At 55.4% G+C, this 24,343-nt stretch overlaps 1 protein-coding gene across 2 annotated transcripts in view; it reads right to left on the bottom strand.

Moving 5' to 3' along the window:
• The window catches only part of FBLN1 (fibulin 1), a 78,050-nt gene that overhangs the window by 32,636 nt on the left and 21,071 nt on the right, over nt 1-24,343 (bottom strand). For both annotated transcript variants that reach the window (XM_037006785.2, XM_037006784.2), the window contains exons 4-14: nt 22,676-22,847; nt 18,285-18,344; nt 16,837-16,938; nt 16,174-16,311; nt 14,916-15,053; nt 10,855-10,998; nt 9,892-10,020; nt 9,021-9,146; nt 7,468-7,587; nt 6,534-6,665; nt 4,746-4,869 (exon numbers count right to left, since the gene is read on the bottom strand). In XM_037006785.2, the coding sequence (XP_036862680.2) occupies nt 4,746-4,869; nt 6,534-6,665; nt 7,468-7,587; nt 9,021-9,146; nt 9,892-10,020; nt 10,855-10,998; nt 14,916-15,053; nt 16,174-16,311; nt 16,837-16,938; nt 18,285-18,344; nt 22,676-22,847 (1,385 nt within the window). The remainder of the gene's footprint in view (nt 1-4,745; nt 4,870-6,533; nt 6,666-7,467; nt 7,588-9,020; nt 9,147-9,891; nt 10,021-10,854; nt 10,999-14,915; nt 15,054-16,173; nt 16,312-16,836; nt 16,939-18,284; nt 18,345-22,675; nt 22,848-24,343) is intronic.

The following is a 24,343-nucleotide window of genomic DNA, read 5'->3' as shown; positions in this document are numbered from 1 at the left end:
GGGCAGTCACCCAGTCCCGGAGCCTCCCAGGCCCAGCCAAACAGGAATGCTCCTGCTGATGCGGGAGACACACGGGGTGGTGCCCGGCACTGTGCTGGGCACGCCAGGGCTCCTGCTTCCACAGTTCACTTCACTGTCCCACATCATTATCCTTATGGTACCAACAGGAAGATGGAGCTGGTGAGAACACCGTCACTTCACACACACACACACACCACACATGCGCGCGCCAGTTGCTTCAGGTCTGGTCAGCAGGTGGCGCCAGAGTCTCCTTCATGCGAATTAAGCTTTTGCACTTCCCCAGTGTGGCCTGTACCGTGTCCAAGGACAGGGCTTTGATTTGCCAGCTGGAAGCATCATTACCCCAGTCTGTGTGGGAGGCAGGGAATTGGGGTGTGCGTGATGTTCGGGTATAGCTCCTGCAGCCATTGCACACGAGAGTCTGATGCTCCCTCCTTGATGTCTCCAGACCCCCAACCCAAGCCATTCACCAGAGCACCCCAAGTCCTTCCTCACAGTACATGTTTTTGGGCCTGGTTCCTTCTATACCGCTCACCTCCAAGGGTGGGGCTGTGTCCCTCCGACTTTATCCCCAGTGACCACAGGCTCGGCACCTACTGTGTGCCTAGCAAATGTGCACACATAAATACAGCCGTCATTTTCCGGTCAGGTCCAACTTCCACTACCCTATCCTGCCTGGCCCCAAACCTCCTGGAACATCCCCGAAGCTACAGCTGCTGCATCCGGCAAACTGCCTGTCGGCCCAGGAGTGGCACCGTCTTTGTCAGCGCGTATTAGGCTTTGAGGAGGGACGGCCATCACGGCAACTACCGCAGAACAGAGCAGGGCCAGGTCCCTGGGACCACACGCCCTGGCTTCCCTCTCATGGTGCATGATGGAATGACATGCCCAAATTTTTCAGTTCAACGAATTTGATGCAAGCCCCCCAAGTTCTGCAGTTACTGAAAGCCACCACACACCAGAGAAACAAGGACCTGAAGGCCCAGTCCCTTCTCCCGGGAGGCATGGCCACTCTGGCTACCCCCGGTCCGTCTGATGCCTGCAGCCGTCCGTGCTGGCACTTCCCTGACTCTCACGCTCTTGTCCTTCTGGAGATGCACCCCAGGAAGCGGCCAGGCTCCACCCCCTCCCCACCAGTGTGGCACCCTTGGGCCAGGAGCTGTGCCTCGGAAGCTGCCCCGCCTCAGCCTTGCTCTGGCCTCCAAGACCATGACTCTCAGGGGCTGGCCCCACCGAGGGGGTAAAGAGGATGTTTTCAGTGTGATCCCAGGCTCCAGGACATGGTGAACACCCCTCCTGTGGGATGGAGGGGATCGTGTGGTCGGTCTTCCCGGCCTGGTTGGTCTGTGAGGCCCAGGCCTGTGGCCTGTGGTCCAGCCTGCTGGGTCATTCTCTAGTTACCGCCCCTCAGCCACTGGGACACTGCCCAGGAGGAGGATGTGTAGGGAGACAGAAGGCTGAGGCCCGGGAGGCGGCGGGGGCAGACGGAAACGGAGAGAGTCTGAGACCTGCCTGCCAAGTCTCCTGAATGTTAACTACAGAAGTGCTGGCCACTGGGTCCTGGAATACAACTCTTTCAGATTTTACTAACTGCTTTCTGAAGGTCAGACAATAAATTCTTCAAAAGGATTTTTGAGGAGGAGGAGGAGGAAAATGGGCTGTAAAATAGGAAACTGCAGGCTTAGGAGTTCTTAGTTTGGAGAAGGTAAGCCCCCATCACCTGGAGCTCCGGCTGGTGTCCAGTGACGGCTTGTCACTACGCTCACACTAAGCTCCTGTGGTTCAGAGTGATTTCCCTGACTGTGAAGGGGCAACCAGGATAAGATCCCCATGGTCCTTCAACTTTGGGTTCCAGGCCCGGCACCCACTTCCTACACCGGACACTGGAACCCTGGCTGGTTCATGATTCCTCAACAGGGATCCACAAAGGAGAAAACTGCAACCAGATGGATTCTTGCGGGCACACAGGCCCTCAGGAGCCCACATGTTGTGCCAGCTGAGAGCCAAGCAACTGGGCAGTCACAGCTGGCAAGCTGCAGAGCTAGAACAGCGACAGTCCCCTGAGGAGCGCTACTCTGACTTGCTGTGTCCCCAGGAAGAGAGACCGGATGGCTAATTATCACCCTCCTCGCCGCCTCCAGCCCTGACCCTCACTGTCCTCCAGCCCTTGGCAAGCAAGTACTCTCAGCCCCGTGTTGCATGCAGAAAGGGCCCCTGGGTGGCCAAGAGACCCAAGGCCTTGGCACTGAGAAACAGGCGCCAGGCCCTGGTTGCTCCCCTCTCCACACAGCCTTGCAGGCTGTGCCCCGCCCCAGACACCAGGGGCACCCCCATCTTCCCTGCATCCGTACATCGGTCAGTTAAGAGCGCCTTGGGGTGCCTAGCACGCTGCACCAGGGCTGAACCCAGGCTGAGCTTCACGGAGGGGCTCTGCAGCACCATCACAGGTCCCCCTGCAGGAACTGGAGGGTGACATCACCAACCCTGGCACAGCTGAGTATGGAGGCTCCAGAGCTTAAGGGACCCACTCAGGGTCAAGGTCCCTGGAATGGACTGAGCTGGGAGGCAAACCCAACGGGCCTGACTTCAAAGCCAGCATCTCCCCAGAAGGCCACAGCGCCCCCACGAGGCTTGAGAACAGCACAGCGGCTTGGCCTGGCCCTCCTCAGGCCAGCACCCTCAGTGCGGGGTCCGCCCCATGCCCGGCTCTATCCTCCTGCACCCCTGCCCAGGGCACTGGGTGGCACTGGTGAGCAACATGTGCATCAATCCCTCGGCCATCTTCCTGGAGGGCCACCTGCTTGGGGCCTCATCCTCCCGTTTCCTGCCTTTACGGTGTGTGGGGGTCCAATTCCTGCCCTTACTTACAGAAAATGATGAGCCACTAACTATCAGCTCCAGGGACAGGCCGACGAATCCACAGCATGGGGACAGATCAGGCCCGGAGCATCCACCCCGACCCTGTGCGCAGGGGTCCCTGCTGACAGCCCATTTCGTTGCGGGGAACTCCTTCCTGCCCCTGCTCGATGCATGACCACAGCTCGACTCCAAGCCTGCCCGGCTCCCTCCTCTCTGCACATCTCAGCTCCACCCTCCCCTGAGCATCGCCTACCCCAGGCACTCCGCCTCCCGCCCAGCCAGGTCTCAGCACCTCACTCTGTGGCCGTTGCTGCCTCTGCACGTGCTCTTGGGAGGTGCAGTGCAGGGTATGGGGACTTTTGGGGCCCACTGTCTGCCCAGGTGCCTGCACATAGTAGGCTCATGGTCCGCAAATAAGTAAATGACTTTCCCCAGCACTTACAGTGGCACTGGATTCAGCAGTATGAGGGGGCAGAGCCAGGTCTGCAAATTTCAGCCACAACCTCAGAACTGAAGCCAACATGCCCACAGTTAGGCTAAGGAGGCATGAAGACCCCTGCACAGAGCGGTCCCCTGCAGTCCCTTCCCCTTTTGGTTTCATGGCTGTGTGTGAGTCAAAGTCGATGTCAAACAACAGCCAGTCTCCCAGAATCCTCAAACCCTGACACAGACAAAAGGCTTGGGAGCAAGGGAACTTATGACAGCAGGGCCTCACATGGAGGACACAGAACTGTTCTGACGGCTCCACAGAGCGCCATCACTGCCCACTGGGCTGCTGCACAACCCGCAAGCTCTTTGGAATGCTGCACACTTGCAAACCCAATTCTGGAGTGGCTTTTCCCTAACTGGGGCACAGGACAGAAGCGACGTGTCTGGTTTCCAGGCAGACAAAAACTCATGCAGTGGGGACAGTGCAGGCCTTGGGGAGGTGGTGAGGCCAGTGGAGGCCCACCCCAAATGCTGGGAGGAACACAAAGGGCTGCCAAGGAGATTGTGCATCAGAGCAATGGCACTTGGCAAGTAGATGGCTGGGCTAAAACCACAACCCTGGGCAGCCAGCCCTCAGTGCTGAACAAGTGAACACTGAGGCAGGGCACATTGTCTAAGAAGGCACTGACCCTTGGTGGGCAGAGCAGGCTCAAGGTCAAGAGGCCAAGGCGCACAGTCAGCCCAGCTGCGTGCTGGCTTTGCACATTTCCAGGGGCTAGAGGCAGGGGTCATGAGTCCAGCTCCTGAAATTGGCTCCCAGCATGGAGCTTGTCCTCAAACTACTGAGAGTGGTGCTAAATGAGACCTGCTGAATAAAACTGGGGGCCAGGTGGGGCGTTGTGAGGACAGAGGGTCCTCCCTGCTCCCTGGGGAAGGTGCTCCTGGACACCCAGGTGGGCGTCCTGGTGGCCTGGGAGGGAATGGGCTCCCAAGAGCAAACAGACACTCAGCTTTAAGCAGATGACAAGGAACCTTCCATGCTGTTCCCGCACAGCCACTGGGCTGGACGGAATCAGGCTTTCAGGTAGGGCTGCCTAATAATGATGCCCCGACAGGCCACAGGCTCACCCGAAATCATTGCCACCTTCCTCTGGGCCAGAGCACATTCTGGTGTCTGTACCTAACAGGTAAGGAAACCGAGGCCCAGAGAAATGAGGCCTGGCTCCCCGCACAGGCTCACCTGAGAGCAGGCCCGTGACCTTCAGTTCATTTGAATTCACTACCTTGGTTTTCTGCAACCAGTTTTGCTGGCGTTAGGGGCCTGAGAACCAGGGGTCCTCGGTCTGATACCCCCATATGGGTGCAGCCAACCAGGCTGGGAGCCGTGCCCCCAGGAAGGCCCACACAGACAGACTAGCGCAGGCTGAGGGACTTACGTGTCTGCGGAGCGGCGGTAGTTCTTGGGGCACTCGAAGGCCAGGCAGCGGAAGCCGCCCTGGATGTTGAAGCAGGTCTCGTTGATGGAGCAGTTGTGGATGCCGGTCACACACTCATCAACGTCTACAAGAGACCCCAGGGCAGCACGGTGAAGGCCAAGGCCCCCAAGCCCCCCTCAGAACCCCCGAGGTGGGGGTGCCCAGGCTTCCCACCAATGGGAGCGTGGGGCAATCAGGCCATCCATGCCCCCACTGGCTGCTCCAGCAAGATTTATATTCATAGAGCTTATTACCCACAGTCGCTGGACGGAGCCGAACAGTGATTACAGCAGGCACCATACAAAGGCCCTGGGAGAGCACTACAGAATTCTCTGAATTCTGTAACAGTTCAAGGACACAAGCACTGTCACCATCCTCGTTTTAGGGAGGGGCTCACAGAGGCTCTGCGCCTCACTGGATGTTTTAAGTGGCAGTGCCGAGCTTTGAACCCAGCACACTGGTGCCAGGGTCTGTGCCCTAATGAGCCAGCACCTCTCCGTGGCTGCGAGCCCATCGCCCTTATCTCCTGTGCAGCATGTACGTAACACCCAGACAGGGAAAGGGCAGAAGTGACTACCCCATGTTACAGAAGAGGAAACTGAGGCTCAAAGGGGTGTCTGGGGGGGTGACATTGGGGCTGGTCCGTGACCAGGCCTGGGGCACTGTCACGAGAGGGTCCTGGGTGGGCACGGGGAGCTGCCCCCACTTCCACAACTCTCTGGAGCAGCCAAATGTGGGGTCCAGGGGACACCGCCAAGCCTGGGAGGCATGTGTTAAGAGGTCCAAACGCCCCATCACTGGGGGCAAACCCTGAGCCTAAAGGCCGAGGCTCAGGAATGTGTTTTGCTGTGTCTGGCAGGACCCCAGGCTGCAATGCAGGAGCCTGGCCAGGAGCAGGGAAGTCATCTGCTCCATGAGAAACACAAAAACAAAGCGACTTCCATCCAGAGCTCTGGGCAGGCTGAGTGGGTCCCTCCCAGGAAACGCCACGGTTCCCGCCCGCCTAGATCAAAGTCACCTTCTTCATGAGCAGAAGTGACATCTGCAGAACACAGGGCCCTGGGAGCCTCTGGGCTGACAGCTGCGCCGAGGGGCCCACGAGGAAGGGGCTGGGCCGACCCAACCTCTGGATCTAGCCTCTGGGGCTGTTCCCAGAGGGGAAGGGACATGTCCGTTCCAGGATCGCTCATTCACAAATATCTACTTACACCCCGTCTCAGCGACTGAAGGGATGGCCCTAGGACACATGCCGACCCCTAGTGTGCTCTTAGGTACGGGCGCTGAGTAAGGACGGAGGCCACCGGCCCCTCATTAGGCCTGTGCTGGCGCAGACCCCCAGCCCCAGAGGGCCCTCAGAGTCACAGTGTTCAGACCTCAGGGCTGGCATCCCCTTGGCTCCTAGGGACAGAAACCTCCACCATCTGCTCACTGTTTGCCCTTAATGACTGTGGTGCCTGGTGGGCAGCAAGGGCTCGCCAAGGGGCTGAGGAGAGCCTGAGCAGCAGTGGGGTTGGGGTCTCCGGGTACCACCTCCCTATTCCACCCCTGGAGGGCAGGCGGTCAGCCCCTGGTCCAGCCTCCCTCGGGCTGCTGAGGGCAGGGCGGGACGGCTCTGAACCCCGAGAACAAGCATTGCAGGTGTGGGACAACAGGGTGCATGTGGCCCCCAGATCAGGGAAGCACATCCCCCCGACAGCACAGGGTGCCAGGCACAGTCTGAGCAGCCCTGGCGAGTCCCACGAGGCTCACCTTGGCAGTTGCGGCCGTTGGGGGCCAGCCTGTATCCGGACAGGGGGCAGCTGCACTGGAAGCTTCCAGGGATGTTGATGCAGCGGTAGGAGCAGATGTGGCCCCCAGTGGGCAGGGCGCACTCGTCAATGTCTGTGATGGCAAAGCCCCCCCTCAGCATCCTGTGTGCACCCCGGCCGGGCTATGTCCCCTCAGTGGGCCAGGCTGAAGCAGCTGCAGAGACTTCTGGTGTCAGAAGGGGAAACTGAGGCCCAGAGAGGGGCGGGGCCCAGCCTAGGGTCTCACAGCAAGTTCATGGTGTGCAGTGTGTATGGATGGGGGAAGGAGGCAGAATGGGCAGCCGGGCAGAGGGGCAAGGCCTGGGGCTTCAGAACAACAGACTGCACAGGTGCCCAGCAGGCTGCAAGCACAGCCTGACGCTAAATATAAATGTATTAATAAGAAATACACCTTACATGGAAACACAAACAATCATAGTAACAGTTGTTGTTTAAGCCCCTACCTACAGTGTGCCAGGCACTTCTGAGTCACCATCCAGTTTAAGGCCCCATAGGCTGGCCAGTCTGGGATTAACCCCTGCCAGGCTAGAGGAGGGCACCCCACCTGGTGAGGGGCTTCAGAAGGCCAGAGGCAGACTGCACGTCACGGGTGTGGGGGGCCCCTAAGCCCCCTCCCCACCCTGGGTCACACTTGACTACGAAGGCCTTCCATAGGCAGCTCAAGGTCCCGGCTGCCAGGGCCATCACACCGCCAGGAGTTCAAGAAAAATCCATGCGTGGATTTGCTCCTTCCTAAACCTCACGCTCGATGACGGGACAAGTGTATCCAAATGAATCTCCGTTCAAGGGGAAAAAGCAAACCACCTGCCAGCCTGAAAGGGCATAACTAGAAGGGGGTGAGGGTGCTCCCCGCTCAGCCAGCGGGGTGCCCTCACCTTCGCAGGTGACCCCGTCCACGTCGCTGAGCTGGTAGCCTCGCCGGCAGTAACACTGGTAGGAGCCGTACACGTTGGCACACTCCTGGCTGCAGGGGCTGCTGTTACATTCGTTCACGTCTGAAAGAGAGAGGGTCCCCACACGCCACCGCTCAGTGCCTCGTCACTTGCCCCTGGAGGGGCCATGGACACAGCACCCCAAGTTAACACACATGGGGAGCCAGGGGACCCACTCTCTCAGTGGAGGCCTGGGGACCCACCTGGGATCATCCAGAGGGAGAGAGGTTCCTGCTGCAGCCCCCCAAAGCTGAAGGATCTGGAACCCCTCCCCACCACTCGCGTCAGGATGACAGTGAAGCCTCCAGGCTCGGCTCCTTCCAGTTTGGCCCCAGGAGGAAGTCTGATCCCGCCCCCATGCCCCACCCTTCACCCTCTCTGCAGATGGGGGCCCTGCTTGACCCAGTTAATAAGCCAGCACTCCTGTGTATCCAACACTTAGAACTCACCCAGCCACTCAGCAACTCTGGACTCTCACTCATTCATTCCCTTTGTCTAGAGCGGGGATCAGCACACATCTGGCCCACCACTTATTTTTATGAATAAAGTTTTATTGGAACACAGCCACACTCATTTACCAGAGTCTATAGCTGATTTTGGGCTACACTGGCAGAGTTACGCAGTTGCAACAGAGACTAAAAAAAGCCTAAAATATTTACTATGTGCCATTTAGGAAAAAAGTTTGCTGACCTCTGGCCTAGGGGCTGCTTTTCACATTTGCTTACTTCTAATTCTTTGCAGAGCAGAAGGGGTGAGCCGCCGGTGAGCAGCTGAGAACATCCACTAGCCTCTCACCCCATAGCTCAGCCCAGCAGCCCCCACAGGCTCAGCATGGCCACCACCTGGTCACCTGTTCACTTGCTTTCTGCCCAGGGCAGTTTCTCAACATATCCTAGACACACTCCCTGAAGGCAGGAGCCATGTTCTTGCTACACACCTTGGGCAGGTAGGTGTGTGTGTGTGTGTGTGTGCACGCACACTTTACAAGAGCTTAGTGGAATAATATAGCAAGGCTGGCCAGTCCCGGCTTTGTGTCCACAACATCGACCATGATGCATATATGGACAGCTACTTCTCAGTCACAAGGAGTGACCGGGGACAGCATCAGCCTGAATGATAATGACAATACCAGCAGTCTCCACACTGCCAGCACTTTAAACATTAGTGTCCAGCTTTTATTTCTCCTTGACACATCACCCCTGGCCCCACGAGGACCCGGATGCCTCCAAAGCCCACGCTCTTAGCCATATCCCACACAGCTTCCTCAGCCAGGGTGTGAAGCCCCACGTGCACAGCCTTGGCTTGTGGATGTCACCAGCCCTTCCAGGGCCCAGAGGGACCGGGGTGAGCCGTGATCCATGGTAAGCTGTCTCTCACAGCCACTTCTGCACTGATGCAGCACTTAATTCACGCTCAGGAAACAGACATGAGTCTGCAGAGCAAAGGCGGCACCCTGCAGAGGAGGCAGAGGTCACGGCCCCCGCCCCCGCCCTCACCTTCACAGGACCGGCCGTCAGCCGACAGCCGGAAGCCCCTGGTGCAGCTGCAGTAGTAGGAGCCCGGCGTGTTCTCACACTTGTGGCCGCACAGACGCCCGGGGTAGCGCCGGCACTCGTTGATGTCTGCAACAGAGCAGAGCGCCGGCTCAGGGGCACGTCCGCCCACGGCAGGACACACTCTGCCTCCTGCCAGTGGCGGTAGCTTAGCACCTTGGTGTCCACCCCCCTCAGAGGAGAGAAGGCGGTGACGCATCTCAAAGGCACAGCGATCGGCAGGGGAGCTGGCGCCACACCCCAGCCTGCCTGCCCTTGGGCAAGTCTCCCACTCCTTCAATAACGGTGTGCTGGGCATGGGCCCACCTGCCAGCTCTCTACCCCAGAGCCCAGAGGGGCCTGACACAGTGGCCAGGGGGGCAGGCAGGACAGGTGCCACCTCCCCCGACCACACTGGCTTGGGGATGGCAGGCGGCGGCCAGAAAGGTCTGTCCTTGCTCCTGCTGGTTGGCCACCGTGCTCTCTGGTTCTTCCGACCATGGACTATGTGCACACATGCAGGTCGCTGGTGAACCCCTAAAATCTCTAATTTTGGGCATGTGTAGAGTGGGCTGGAGTCTCATGAACACTTGAAGGTTTTGGGTCAAGCCGAGCACCTGTTCTGCAGGTGGGGAATCTGGCTCACATGGGGAGGGCAACCGCAGAGCTGCGGCTACAGTGGGGGTCTCCTGACCCAGGGTCTTTTCCCTCGGACTGCCTGCACCCGGGGTTTTCTGGTGAGGAGTGGGCCATGGGCACTGCAGCGTGCCACAGGCTGGATTCTCTTTGGTCCTGCCTGGCTGGGCCCCCAAGGCCTGCAGGGACGCCCACATACCCACACATGTCCTGCTGATTCCATCGAAATAGTAACCAGCCTTGCATTCACAGCGGAAACTTCCAGGGGAGTTCACGCAGAGGTGCCCTGGCCCACAGGGCTCCGAGGACGGCGAACACTCATCCACATCTTGCAAAGGAGAAAGACACATTGAAAAATCTTTAGTGGTTTTTTTCCCTAAGATGATCAGGAAGCAAGAGAAAAAAAGGAGCAAACTAACATGAACACCGATAAAGCAGCACCACTTATCCTTCAACATGATTTCAGAGCACCTACTATGTGCCGGGTCCCAGGCTGGGGAGACAGCTGACCTGGATGCAGCCCCTGCTCTCAGGGGACTCCTGTTTTGGCTGGCCAGCAATGCCCCTAGTTAAGGCAGGAAGTGCCCAATGACCCAGGGGACATGCGGAGCAAGTGCTCTGGGATTATAGAGAGGAAGACCCCTTCCAGCCGGCAGGGGCCTGGGCAGGCTGGGTGCAAGAGCCGTTGCTCAGGATCCCAAGGAATGCAGGCGCAGGTGGGCAGAGAGAGAATAGTGTAAGCAAAAAGTCACAGAGAAGGGGCAGGGCTTGTCTGGGGGGGCGACAAAACCTATTCCATCTGCACTGTAAGGTTTGTGAAGGTGGGGCCAGCTCCGAAGGACTGAATTATAAGCAGGAGCATCTGTCCTCTGTCACCAGTGGGGAACTGTCACCAGTGAGGGCTATGAACAGGGAAGGATGAGGGGGTCTCAGCTCAGGACCAACTAGGCAAAATGAAGAGGAAAGAGCTGAGGGTGGCATTCTACTGCAGTGGTCCAGGCAATAGATGATGAAGACCTATGCTCGGAGGTCTGGGATGGACGGGCAGGTGGAAACAGCCTCACTTTGAGAACTTGCTCTCCCCTTCCAGAAAAGGGAGGGGTGTGCTGGGAGAAGACAAGAGCGCTGATTTCAAACAGACATTGCCTTTTTTAATACCAACCAACACAACGGGTTCCCTCCTCATTGAGATGGTAGCCACGGCCACAGTTGGGCACATTCTTCTGGCATGTATAAGAACCCTCCGTGTTGATGCAAGTCTGCCCAACAGGGCATGGGGCACTGATGCTTAAACACTCATTGATGTCTACAGCAGGGAGAGACGGAGATGGCACCGTTACACAGGGAAGGCTTCCCAAACCCAACAGCCAGATCTCTAAAGAAAACCCACTTCCCTCCTCTTTGCAAAACCACAAACAAGATGTACAACTGTGCCCTCAGCCTGGACCACACAGCGGCCTGGCTCCCAGATTTCGCCAGCACACGCCACCTTAAATACCACCTCCTGGTCCATCTTCCTGCCTGAAACCTTCAAAACCTCCCTGCCTGGTCTGAAGCTGCCTGCCTGGCTGTCAGAGCCTTCCACGATCATGGGGCAACGTCCCTTCCGAGTCCTACAGGACTCCAGCCCACAGCGTGGACTCAGATATCCGGGTGCCACTGACGTGGAATATGGAGCATCTTTACTGAGCAGGGCACAGGGCAAAGGGAGACAGAGAGAGAGCTGTGCCCTCGTTGTCGGAATTCTTGCCCAGCAAGGCTCTGGGCTCCTCCAATGACTAGCTGGGCCCTTCCTGCTCCCAGCCTCTCTCTGGCCAGTGTCCCCTGCAGCCCAGGCTGGAGCCCTAACGACACAGCTACACCTCCCAGAGCGGACCCTCAGGTCCCACCTCGCCTCTATTCACGTCGTCCCTGCCTGGGAGGCCATGTCCCCGTGTGCCTGGTAAATAGTTTTACAGCTTGAGTGCCACCTTCCTGCCCACCCCCATCTGGCTGCTTGGCTGGCTCTGACTCGGCCAGGCCGGGAAGGGCTGCCCACCCCACATCCGCCGCACGGGTCTCCCCCCCCGCCTGTGCCCAGGTCACCCATCTGTCCACTTCTCCGGCTCAAACACAGCGCAAAGTGCACAGACTGAATCCCTACTAGGTTCAAACACTTACAAAGCATCTGGGATGGGGGTGGAGGGAGAAGGGAGTCATGGTAGAAGATCCCTGAGCTGAAGTCAAAAAAAAGGATCAGCTGTGCTGCTCTCCTCCCAGCCCGGCCCCCCTCTTGCCAGTTGAAGGATCAGCCCAGTGCCCTCCCTCCCCTGGAGTCAACCCTCTTGTGCCAGCCAGCACTTTACAGTTTACAAGAGTTTTTATACTCATTCCTGCCCTTGACCACCACGGTGAGCCTGTCAGTCAGTTGGGACCAGGATTACTGTCTGCATTTTATAAGCAGGAAGCTCCCTGACGGCAACGCTGGAGTCAGGGCCCATTCAGGCCTAGAACGAGAGTGTCTTGCCTCCAGCCACTCAAGATTGGGAGCGCATCACACAATCTTGCTCTCAGGGCTCTCCTGGGAAAGGCCTTGATGATCCCAGTCGGAAGGGCCCGTTCGCTTTAACCCGATGCCCACGCAACCCTTCACTGCCCCCAGGGCCCACAGACCTCCGAGATTAGAGCGGGTGGCAAGCCCTGCTCTGGCCATTTGCCCATCCTCAGTGTCATGGGAAGGGCTCAGAAGGAAAAAAATAAAAAGCCAACGAAAATGTAATAATACCCTCAAGGCCCTTGGTAACCAAATCCCAAGATCTAGAACATTCTACATAGGTCTCTGACGTCTAAAAACCCTGTCCCATCCTTTGCGCTGGCCCCGCAGGCAGAGCTCTGCAACTACAGGGCTGTCTGCCGTATGGCCAGGCAGTGGGGGGGGAGACACAGACAGGTTCTGGGGGCCCAGGAAGGGCCCGATGGGTTCTGGCCCCATGTGAGCCAGCTTCCCGCACAGACCTTGCCGTCCTGGTGAGTGAGGGTGCTGTGGGCAGAGGCCCAGGATGCACGCAAAGGACTCTCCCAGACACCCTGAAACTGTTTTCCAACTCAACATGCTTATATTCGGGATGATGCCATTATTTTAAAAGATGACAGAAAGGTACGAATGTAAAATGATGTTAAAATATATCACTAAGTGGTGAGGAAAGAGCAAGTGGCAGAACAGTCGGGACCCACTGCATGAAAGACTGGAAGCCTGGAGGAGCAGAGCCCAGGGGGGCTCATAGACGGCACCAAGCAGGCAAGAAACTTCCCTTCCCATGCTTGCGTTTGTTTTGTAAATAAAGACATATATGTATATAACTTTTGAAATTAAAAAAGATAACTTCAAAAAGAAAGAATCCTGAATTTGGTTACAAGGATTGTGGGCACATGAAAAGGGGGACCCCCCACCCCCCAGTGCTGAGGTGAGGGGCAGCTCTGGGAGCTGAATTTGGTTCACTGAGGACCCAGGTGCTGGCGGGCTGGGCTTCAACGGGCTGCCCTTCCATCTTCCCCCTGCCCAGCACTGTACCCCTTAGAGGGAAAAACCAGGGCTATGTGGGGACTTGCAAACGGTTCTTCTTTATGGAAATCGGGGCTGATTTTGCCATGAGTCAGGGTTTCCACTCCCAGCAGATGCAGCCTCCTCTGTGGGGCCCCCCGCAAGCACACTGCAAGTCCCGGCAGGACCCTCCCTGTCACCGGCCCTGGGAGAGCAGTCAGCCTCCTGCTCACCAGCCCCTGGGCTGGGCGATGACAGCCCCACTGGCAGGAGGCTGGCAAGGGGCCAACCAGAGCCCAGCCGAGGCCCCCACAGCTCAGGTGCCAAGACAGGGGTGGGGTCAGACGGGGCCCCTGTCCTGCAGGGTCGCTGTTCTACTTGTCTTTAAATATCCTGAGGTGGTTAAAAAAAAAAAAAAGCCAAGAGAGAGCTTTCAATCCAAACTACCGTTTCAAATCAAAGATCAGTACATACTGATCTGAGAGAGAGAGAGAGAGAGAGAGAGAGATGAGACAGAAGCTCACCGTCCCTTGCTCACGGAAGGGCCGGCGGCCTTTCGAGGAGGGCAGTGGGGCGGCAGGAGCGGGTGTGTTCTGACTGGGGGATCTGCAGCTCAGATCAGGGGAGAAGTCCCTCTGACCTCAAAGGCAGGGCCCAGAAGCTTCTGCTGAGCAGAGGGCAAGACCAGACCAGCAGACCTGGACTCAAGGGCCAGCTGCCAACAGCGAGCCAGGTGGTTACCCTGGGCACCTCCAGGACAAAGAGGAGCCCTCTCCTGCCCCCAGCTGACTCCCCTCACCGTGCTGGCGCCCTCGCCCCCTGCCCCTCACTGCTTCTCCAGCTTGAGCAGTGCAACCCAGACCTATGGGTACTGAGTTCACATGGGATTTCCTTTCATTTCACATCCATCTTCCTCTGATAGCAACACGGTATTTTTTTAAATTGTGAAATATATGTAACATAAATTCGCCCATTTTAACCACTCTTAAGTGTACAGCTCAGTGGCATTAAGTGCATTCACACTGTTGTGCAACCATTACCACCATCCATCTCAAGAACTTTCTCATTTTCCTGAATGAAACTCCATGCCCATTAAAGACTAATTCTCTGTTGCCCCCTACCGGGGCCCCCTGGCCACCCCCATCCTATTCTCTGTCTCTGAATCTGACTACGAACACAGAGTATATTTTGTAAATATTTTTTTAATATACCAGGCTCTTCACAATCACCTTGTTTAATCCTTGCCTCAAGTCTCTGAGCCAGATACTACGATCATTCCCATTTTATGGAGGAGGCCTCGGAGGCTCAGAGGAAGTAAGTAAATGACCTTAGGCCCCTCAATTAAAAACCAGGTGTCGCTGACTCTAAAATTCCAGCTCTTTTGTCTAAACCAGGGGTTGCTAAACTATAGACAGCTCTGGGGATAACCCCAGCCTGCCACCTGTTTTTAGAAATAAAGTTTTACTGGGACACAGCCCTGCCCACTTGTTCTGGGATTTGCTTCCCCATCTGTGGCTGCTTTCCAGTTACAACAGAGACAATGGCCCACAGTGCCAGACATATCTGCTGTCCAGCCTTGTAGAAAAAGCTTGCCGACCTCTGTTCTAAACACTATGTGGCCCACGACATTCTAGAGACGTGGCCCGTCACTGGACTGCCTAGCCTGCCTGGCGAGCCGCATGGCCCTGGTGGCAGCGTCTTACCAATACAGTTGCCTAGAGCATCTTGTATAAAGCCACTCTTGCACTGTAGCTTGGGTCTGCAGCGGAAGGATCCCAGAGTATTCTGACAGATAAAATCGGGGAGGCAGTTATGAATACCACTCTCACACTCGTCAATATCTGGTACATCATAAAAAAAGGAAATGGTTAGCAAGAGTCCTGCCAAAAGCATCATACAACACTTTAAAATCACAAGAAAGTTTTTTTTTTAATGCTCATTACTCCCAACTATAACCCAAAACATTCCAATCGAGAGGTCACTCATAAAAAGGGCCTTAAGTTAGCCAAATCGTATTCACATTGCTAAAGACTTAACATTTTTCCCCCCAAGGCTTTTAGGAGACAAACTGTTACATAATGAAGCCCAAGCGTTTCCCTGGCACTACGCGCCTTTAATTTTTTTTTCATTTTAGGCTCACTGCATGTTTAGTTTAGATCATAGAGCAATGATCTTAGGGGCAATAAACACTGTCCCCATAAACTTATTCATTTTGGAGTTGTTGCAATATTCCAAATACGTACAATGGTGACTGTCATGATCGGACATGTTGGCTGACCTTCCCCTGAAGTTCATGGCTGTCAAATGTTCAAAAGCATAAACTCAGCTGGCTGGGCCCCTGGGTCCAAACCGCCCAGCGAGTCTGCAGGGGTGGAGTGGAGTGAGCTCGCCCAAAGCCCTCTGACGTCAGAAGGGCGTGCTTTGCTTTTAGAGTTACCCTCGTAATTCAAACAACATTTCTACACAAGTGGTTTTGTCGTTCTGAGGGACTGGAAGCCCTCAGAAGAAAACTATGTTCTAATAGATCCTCATCAAAGCCTTATCTGCCAAATAGCATCTATGGCTTGGCAGGGAAAGGCCGGCAGCCAGAAATGTCATGTTTTTATGAAGCGGAAGGGAATATGCTTTGAACTTCAAGGAAGCCTGGAGTCAGATGGAAGGCAGCTGTTGCCAAAAAAATAATTTTGTTTGTAGGAAGCACATGTGAGCACCTCAAGTTCACCCTGGTCTTGTTTTTAAATGATCATGCTCTGAGCCTTTACAGAAACCCAAACTCGCTGTTGTCATTAGCTGGGTTTTACGGCAAAGGTAAATCTTTACTAACAGAACCGACCAGTGCCCCAGGAAGCCATAGGGGGAAAGATACCACCAAGCCCAGACCCCGGGGGCCCAAGGCTGCCTTTCCCGTCACACCACAGCTACTCCTGGGAGAGGGGGTTCAAGGCTCGGAACATGTGCTACCTTTGCAGTCATTGTCCTCGGTGAGCTCATAGCCAGTCCCACAGCTGCTGTCTCTCTGGCAACGGAACGAGCCCACTGTATTGATGCAGGATTCTCCAAGCCGGCAATTGTGGCTGCCCGTGATGCATTCATTGACATCTAGGGAAGATGGAGGCAATGCGGGAGGAACCAGAGAACCGACCCTCACGCCTCATCAAGAGGAACGTATACAGATCCCCGCAGCCCCCAAATTCCCCACAGGCACGGATTCGGGCTGTGCACCAGGGTGCAATCCTGGGCATTCACTATCAAATCCAAAGCAATGGTTTGTCTACCCTCTTAAGCCTCAGATCTACTGCACTTTCTGAGCACCCACCATGCAAGTACCAGGCCCTGGACTGGAGTCACGTGATCCGATAAACCCCTGTACAGGGCTTTCGTCCGTCACCTTCCTCCTCACAGGTGAGGGGCTGAAGGACGTGCCCAGAGCCACTCAGCAGATCCTAGAGTCAGAGCCCGGGGAAATCCTAAACCCAGCCCTCCTTCCCAACACGGTGTTCACGTGCTCCTGGGTGGGAAGGCCGGAAAGCCATGCTGGGCCCCGCCTGGATGTCAAGTAGAGGCAGAGGCGCTCCACAGCGCAGCCACCTGGCGTCCTGCTGCCAGGGACACAGTGACGTTTACCTTCACAGGAGACGCCGTCGGGCAGCAGCTGGTAGCCCACAAAGCAAGAGCAGACGACCTCCTCCCCTGCGTCTCGGCACTGCTGCTTACAGGGCCCGCCGCCTGGAACCAGAGCAAAAGTGTGCCAGGGGCCAGATGCACACCAAACGCCTTTTGGTTTTCCAGCTCTGTTTGGACTGGGCTGGAGGAAACGGCCTCAGGATGGACTGGCACAGACAGGCAGGCTCCCTGCCCGAGCCCCACCACAGCCCTTACAGCACCCCACCCTTCCCAGGGGAGACCCCCAGGGCCTGGCTCTGGGCACCCCTGGGCTGCTGCTTCAGGTCCTGGCCCCCACGTCTGACAAATTGGGCAGCATGTAGGGCTGTTTCTGCAGGTTGTCGGGGGCTGGAAGGAGCAAGGCCGAGAAGAAAGTATCGCGGCCACCCAGTGTAGACAGGGAGGCAGCAGGCCCCACGAGGAAGGCCGGGCCCTGACGAGCACCCCCATCTCTCTGGCCAGCCCACTGCCCCATCCCCACCAGCACTGCCTCAGCTCCACTATCCCATCACCCGGCTCCCAGAGGGTCCCTGGTACCCCCTCTGCAGCCATGCTTCCTGCAGGGCAGCCGGTATGATGCTCAAAAGAGCAAACCTCATTGAGACAAGTCTCTAGCAGGTAAAGGTTCTACGAGATAAAGTTCTGGCTGCTGCCCAGGGCCGGCTACAGGGCCTGCCCCTCCTCCGGCCTCCCCCATCCCACAGCCCGGCAGCCCCGGCCTGCCGTGTGGGTCTGCATGCCTCCACGCTCTGCTGTCCCCAGTTCCCTTTCAACGTTCCTTTCCGGGCTAACCTAGCCATCCCCTCCCCCAGGAAGACCCTCCCGCATCCCCCAGGGAGGATGAGGCTCTGGGCGGCTCCCTGCCCTCTCTTCCCTGCCCAGGCCTCCGCGCAGACTGTCCCTGTCCACCGGCCCTGTCATTTTGTGATTAAACTGGCTCCCTAATTAACGCCCAAGCACGGCTCAAGCTGCTGGAGGAACCTACGGAGCAGACCTGCCTGTCTGGACGTGCGGGAATGTTCCCTGAGAGAGAAGTGGTTTTATCACTTGGAAAACAAAGCAGTGAAACCCTACTTTACATTTGCAAACGTCTCCCTTGTGAGACAAAAGGCCATTACCAAGCACAGCTGGGGCTCAGGACACAAAGTCCAGGGACACTCCCCTCTCCCGCAGGCCTGCGGGAAGCTGGTGGTGCTGGTCACTGTGATGGCACCAACTCACACGGTCCCTGCCCTAAAAGCCCAGGAGTGCTGGAACCACAGAGCAGCTTACAGGTGATGCCCAGCCAAAGGGCCCTTCCCAGGGGAACCTGAGCAACGTCAGAGGTGGAGCTCCCAGTGAGACTGGCACTGGCTTTGCTTCGGGGTGAGTTACCCCCCAGACGGACGGCCCAGTGGGGCCGGTCTCACCTCTGCAGCGGTCATTTAGGTACGGGTCCTCCTGGTCCTCATCCACCGCGGAGATCTTGGCTGTGGGGAAGGAGACGCACAGACAGACGTTTACTCAAGGACAGTGTCCATCTCATCTCAGGAGGAACCACACCATCTCACAGCTATCAGGCAGTAATGCCCATTTGTCCAGCTTACACTAGCTCAGTATTCATTTTATCCTTCTTAAAAATAGGATTACATTCATAAATGCAGTTAAGTCTCTATAAGACCTAAGACCCATTATAAGAGAAAGAGCACTGGCACAAGGGTCTATAGCAACTTGGTGCTGAGTGAGGTTACGGAGTCCAAATTACTCAAAAATTTCAGCATGAGCAGCCACAGCCCTACTATAAATCAAGTCGGATCCCCCAAGCCTGGAGTAATGCACCGGGGAAAAGCTATTCTCATTCGTTGAGATGCATCCCCCTAAGACATTGCAGTCCTGACCCCCAGCACCTGGGAATGTGACCTCCTTTTGGAGAAGCATCTGCAGATGATCGAGGTAAACTGAGGTCATTAGGGTGGGTGCTAATCCAACATGACTGTGTCCTTATAAAAGGAAAACTGGACGCAGAGACGGACCCGCACAAAGGAAAAGTGATGGAAGGAATCAGAGAGAAGGCCATCCACAGGCAGGGGACACCCGGGCCACCAGCAGCTGGGGGAGGCCTGAGCAGGTGCCCCCTCACAGCCTCAGGAGCTAGCCCTGCCTACACCCTAGTAGGGACTTCCGGCCTCCACGTGGTGAATACTTTTCCTTGTTCAAGCGCCCCCTCCTCCCAACCCTGCCAGTGGTTCTTTGTTCCGGCAGCCCCAGGAAATGAATTATTTTATACAGGTTGCCTCCTGCAAAGCTCTACGTAGGACCAGTTATATTCTCACTCCCAGTTCATTCAACAGCGGGGTTTGAGCATCTGCTGTGAAGCTTGAGGCTGAGGCACAGGCAAGGCCCCTACTCGTAACAGAGAATTTACCAGAGCCACGGGACAGAGAGGGGCCGGTGGAGTGCAGGGACCCTAACTTCATAGGGTGGTATTCCGCTGGAAGTTCTGGCCTGAGAAGAAAACGGACCAGTCCTTTCCACCTGCATGGAGACAGCCAAGGCGGGAAGAATTCCGAGAAACACTGGAGAGCCAAGCCCTCTGACGGTGAGGCCCCTTCCGCGAGACAGAAGGGCAGGGACCACAGGTCAACAGCAATCACAGGACGCAGGGTGGGAAAGCGTAAACCCAGGGGTTTGCACGGCACAATCACGTCTACACGGGAGAAGCCAAAACAGACAGAATAAGACTGAAAGGAAATATGGCCCAATGGAAACAGCATTTATCTCCGTGTCAATTTCCTCTTCCTCCAGCTTTCAGTATCCTCTCAAATGAGCACAGAAGACATGTACACTGGAAAATAACCACTGCTAGGAAGAAATATATTAGTAATTTCAATATCACATATATACAGTTGACTCCTGAACAACACGGGGGTTAAGGGTGCTGAGCCCCACCCCGTGTGGTAGAAAATCCACATATAACTTTGGCTTCCCAAACACTTAACTATTAATACCCTACTGTTGACTGGAAGCCTCACCAATAACAAACAGTCAATGAACACACATTTTATATATGGATTATATACTGTATTCTAATATATAAAGCTAAAGAAAAGAAAATGTTTTTTTCAAGTTGTTACAAACCTCCAAAAATTATTCCAACGTATTTGCTGAAAAAAATCCATATATAAGTGGACCCACACAGTTCCGACTGTATTGTTCAAGTATCAGCTGTCCCAATTATGCACAGGGCATTCTTTTTTAGGGGTTATGTATGGTAGGGGTCCCTAAATAATTGAAAGAACTTTCACCTGGGGAGGAACTGAGCAAAAAACTTTTAGGGTTTGAACCCTCTCTTCTAGTTCAGGAGGTTAGGAGCACCTTTGCTGGGTGACTGAATTGGGGGATTCTTCATTCACTTGGTGCATTCAATCCAGGCAAAGTCCCAAGTCCCTCCCACGTGCCAGGCACAGGCCAGGGTGTCCAGACCCCATCCTCCAAAGGACTTACAGTGACAAGGCCAGGAGGACTGGTGACGAACTGTTTATCACCCGTATATGAGACATCAGATTTCCATGGCATCCTGTGCAAGCCCAGGAGCCTGGCACGGTAACAGCACTATTCCTGGTAGGAGACAAATCCCAACCTGAGCCTCCCCACCTCCGTCTCCCAATCTGCAGAATGGAAATAACCAAGACGGGCCCTAGCACAGGCCTCCCCAAACGCTCTGTGGTGAAGGAGCAGAGTTCCTTCCCCAGGCTCAGAACAACAGCTGGACAACACAAGAGAAAACAGAATGACTAGAAAAACAAAGTTAAGAAAATAAATATCCAAACTTCCATTTTTAAATTTAAATTAAACAGACATAAGTTGCTCTATCAAATGCTTATAGTTTCTAAAAAATTCCTCTGTTTCTGTACTTGTTCTGTCGCGGGCCAGCACTGGGGTCGGGGACCCTCCGCGTGACCTGGCGGTAGCACCCAGTACACCCACAATAAATGACAGAGGGTGGGGGGAGGCTCGTCAGTGACTGGGTGAGCAGCGAGGGTGGGGAGTCCTCAGAGACTCTGAGGAACGTCTGGGGTGAGAGCTGAGGCAGATAAAAGACAAGCAGGAAATAAGACATCTGGGGCAGCAGGGAAGTCCAGAGATGGTTATTAAAACAAGACATAAATCAACAAAAATCCTCCCTAGAGGCACAAAAGAAACACTCCACCAGGAAGAATAGTTTGGGTTTGTTTAAAGCGAGAATATCATCTCTGATTTCAAAAGTCAAGGAGGGAGCCAGAGCGTGGTTCCAATTCCCCTTGATGACTGAGGTATCCGAAATCACCCCCTGGCACCCAGAGTGATAATCTTGAGAATTAAAAACAAGAATGAAAGACCGGTCCATTTGACCCATTTGCCTGGGATCACAAGGCCACAGCCATAGGTGGCCCAGCACAGGGACCACAGGTCTGTGAGCCCTCCCTTCCTAAGCCCTTCCCGCCCCTTACCCATTTTTAACAGTGGGAAAGGAGCTCAGAGTGAGAAGGGAAGGGGCCCAAAGTCACACAGCAAGCTCGGGGCAGGAGGGCGCCTGAGATTTCCCAGGATTATCTAGCGTTTCCACTATGGCACAGGAGACCACTGGAAGAGTTATTGGATAATCAGGAAGTTTCCAGAACTATACGCCCCAAGGCGTTGGGATTCATCTGGCCTTGGAAAAACAGAGGGTGGGGAAACCGGAACGGGGGACACACAGCTGGGAGCTCTCTTCAGGCTGCTTGTAGGGCCACTTGCCCCTGGCTAAGTAAGCACCTATTACTTGAAGGAACATAGCCTGCTTTTACCAAGTGGCACCCTCCCTCCCCCAGCCTCTTGTCTACCCATCATTGGCTCCAGATGGAGAGAGAGGGCACTGGCCAGGGGTCGGGAGGCCAGCGTTCTCCATGCTCCATGTGGCAGCCCGTAACCTTGGGCATCAGGTCCTCATCTGAGAAAAGAGAGCGAGGCCTGGAACCCAGCTGCCCAGGGCTGTTGGAGGGCAGGGAAGAACCGTGGTGACGAACGTTTACAGAGCCAGGCTCTGTGCCAAATACTTTATCCTTGTTCTTCCATTGACTCCTGCCAGCAACCTTATGAAGTAGGATCAAAATTATCCCTATTTCACAGATGAGGGAACTGAGGCCTGGACAAATCTGTTTGCCTGAAATACACATTAGGCCCGGGACAGGAACCCTGGTTTGTCAGATCCCAGAACCCAAGTGCTCAGTCTTGCTTCAGAATAGTGGTTCTCAGACAAGGCAACAAATATGAGATGGCTCTGACACCTAGAATCAGTTAAGGCAAAATGGTAAACATGTGCCCAAACCACCTGTGGTGGTTCATTCTGTGCCAGCTTCAGCAAGCCACGGTGCCCACATATTTGGCCAAACACCAGTCTGGATAGTGCTGTGACAGTATTTTTTAGATGAGATTAACATTTAAATCAACAGATTTTGAGTAAAGCAGATTGCTCTCCACAGTGTGGGTGGGCCTTGTCTAATCAGGGGAAGACCTTAAAAGACTGACCTTCCCCAAGCGAGAAGGAATTCTGCTAGTAGATGGCCTTTGGATTCAAGCTGAAACATCAGTTCTCCCTGCATCTCTGGCCTGCTGGCTCATCCTGCAGACTTCAGACTTGCCAGCCCCACAATTCTGTGATCCAACTCCTCAAATCTCTCTCTCTCTCTCTCTCTCTCTCTCTCTCCACACACACAGACACACAGACACACATTCCATTGGTTCATTTCTCTCAAGAACTCTGACTAATGCAGTGCCCTGGAGGGAAGCGAGAGGGAGTTACCTGTTTCCTGAAGGTCCCCAGTGTCCCCAGGGGCAAAGTCCGTAGTCTCCTGGCCCTTGACACAGCACGCTCGGAAGACCAGCCCACACTGGTAGCCAACCATGAGGCTGTACTCGCAGCTCTGGCCCTGCGCCTGGGCCGCCCTCCCCAGCAGGCAGCAGTGACAGCACCTCTGCAGACACAGGCGGAGACCCAACATGGAGAAGCCAGGCCCCGTGGGCCTCTCCAATCCCCCCATGCCCGCTCACCCTGACAGCAATGACACATGCTGATTCAGCTATCTCTTCTAAATGTTGGTGATAAATAGAGAAGCAAGTCAAGTCCCAGGTCCTGGTTTTGAAAGGAAGCTTAAAGGGGCTTGCACCCCGCACATGCTCTCTAATTCCTGGCTGCCCCCTGCCAGCCCTGCCTTGCCAGCTTATACACTTCCAGGAAGAGACAGCGATGAGGGACCCTCACCCGCTATGGGTCTATTGCTTTTTGTAAGATCTAAGATTGCTTTATCATAACTGGAAGAATAAATATGCACCTTGTCTCTTTCCTCCTGAGTTAGGGTGGTTCAGACAAGAGGAATCACATCGTGCTTGTAAAAAGCACAAGAACCTTAGGACAGTTAAATCAGTAAGCGGGGGACAGAGTCACTGCTTGTCACCTGGACCTGTGTTCCCAAAAGTCACACCTGAATCCTGGGGACATCACCCTGTCTGACACATGAAAAGCCCATTTTAGTCTTTACTACCCTAAGAAAGGCACAGAACTTTCCAAAATGTCCATAGCGGGAGCCAGGGAGGTGTGGCTTCACTCGAGTCTCTGCTGCTGGGCCCCCCATCTGCTCGTTCTAGAAGGCCCACTGCCAGACGGGGTGTGGGGGGGTGCTCGTCACCTCCTCCACCTTTCGGGGCATGAGTGATCCTTCCTGGAAACCTACATCACTCATCTGCTGAAGCGATCTGTTCCCACTCCTGTTAGAATGTTCCATGCCTTTCCACACCTCCCTTCCCCCCAGTCTGGGGACATGGGCTGAGCTGTCGGCCAGGCAGACGGCGTCTGCAGAGCCCCAGCCCTGCCTGGTGAGGCAGCCCCTGAATGCCCTAGGCCCTGGCTCCCGGGGCCCCCTTGGCCAGACCACCCCACCCTCACCCCAACCAGCACCCTCCATGAGGAGGCCCCTCCAGGAAAGCGCACAAAGGCTCAGGTGGGCAGAGGGGCTCTGGACCCCCACTGCCCAATCTGTGTGAAGAGAACTTCCCCAGGAAGGAACCCACAACCCCCATCCTGGAATCCAGGCTTCATTCTGATTCCTGCTTCTTGAAATTACTTCATGGACTTCCTAGGTGGGAATGGGAAATGTTTCTTCCAGGGAATTAATTTTCGCCACCAGTCGCCTCCAGCGGAAACTCAGCTGACTGGCTTTTCCAAACCTGAGCTCCTCTGGCTGGGCTTGTTTTCCCCCTCGCAGGCAGTAAGGGAGGGACAACCTAGTTTCTCTGTAGCAGCATTCAGACTAGGGAACACTCTCAGGATCTTGTCCACACCACGCAAAGATGGACACCTTCCACCATGCCCGAGGCCCTGAGTGACCCGGCCTGGGCCTGGGGGTCCTAGGATGGATTATGTCATTTACTCACAGCTTACTTTAGGGGCAGGCCTCCCTCCGAGCCTGATGGA

The sequence above is a fragment of the Manis javanica genome, chromosome 10 (assembly GCF_040802235.1).
Source record: "Manis javanica isolate MJ-LG chromosome 10, MJ_LKY, whole genome shotgun sequence".
Classification (NCBI taxonomy): Eukaryota; Metazoa; Chordata; class Mammalia; order Pholidota; family Manidae; genus Manis; species Manis javanica.
The sequence above is the reverse complement of the archived record's forward strand: the minus strand, read 5'-3'. Positions and strand labels throughout refer to the sequence as shown.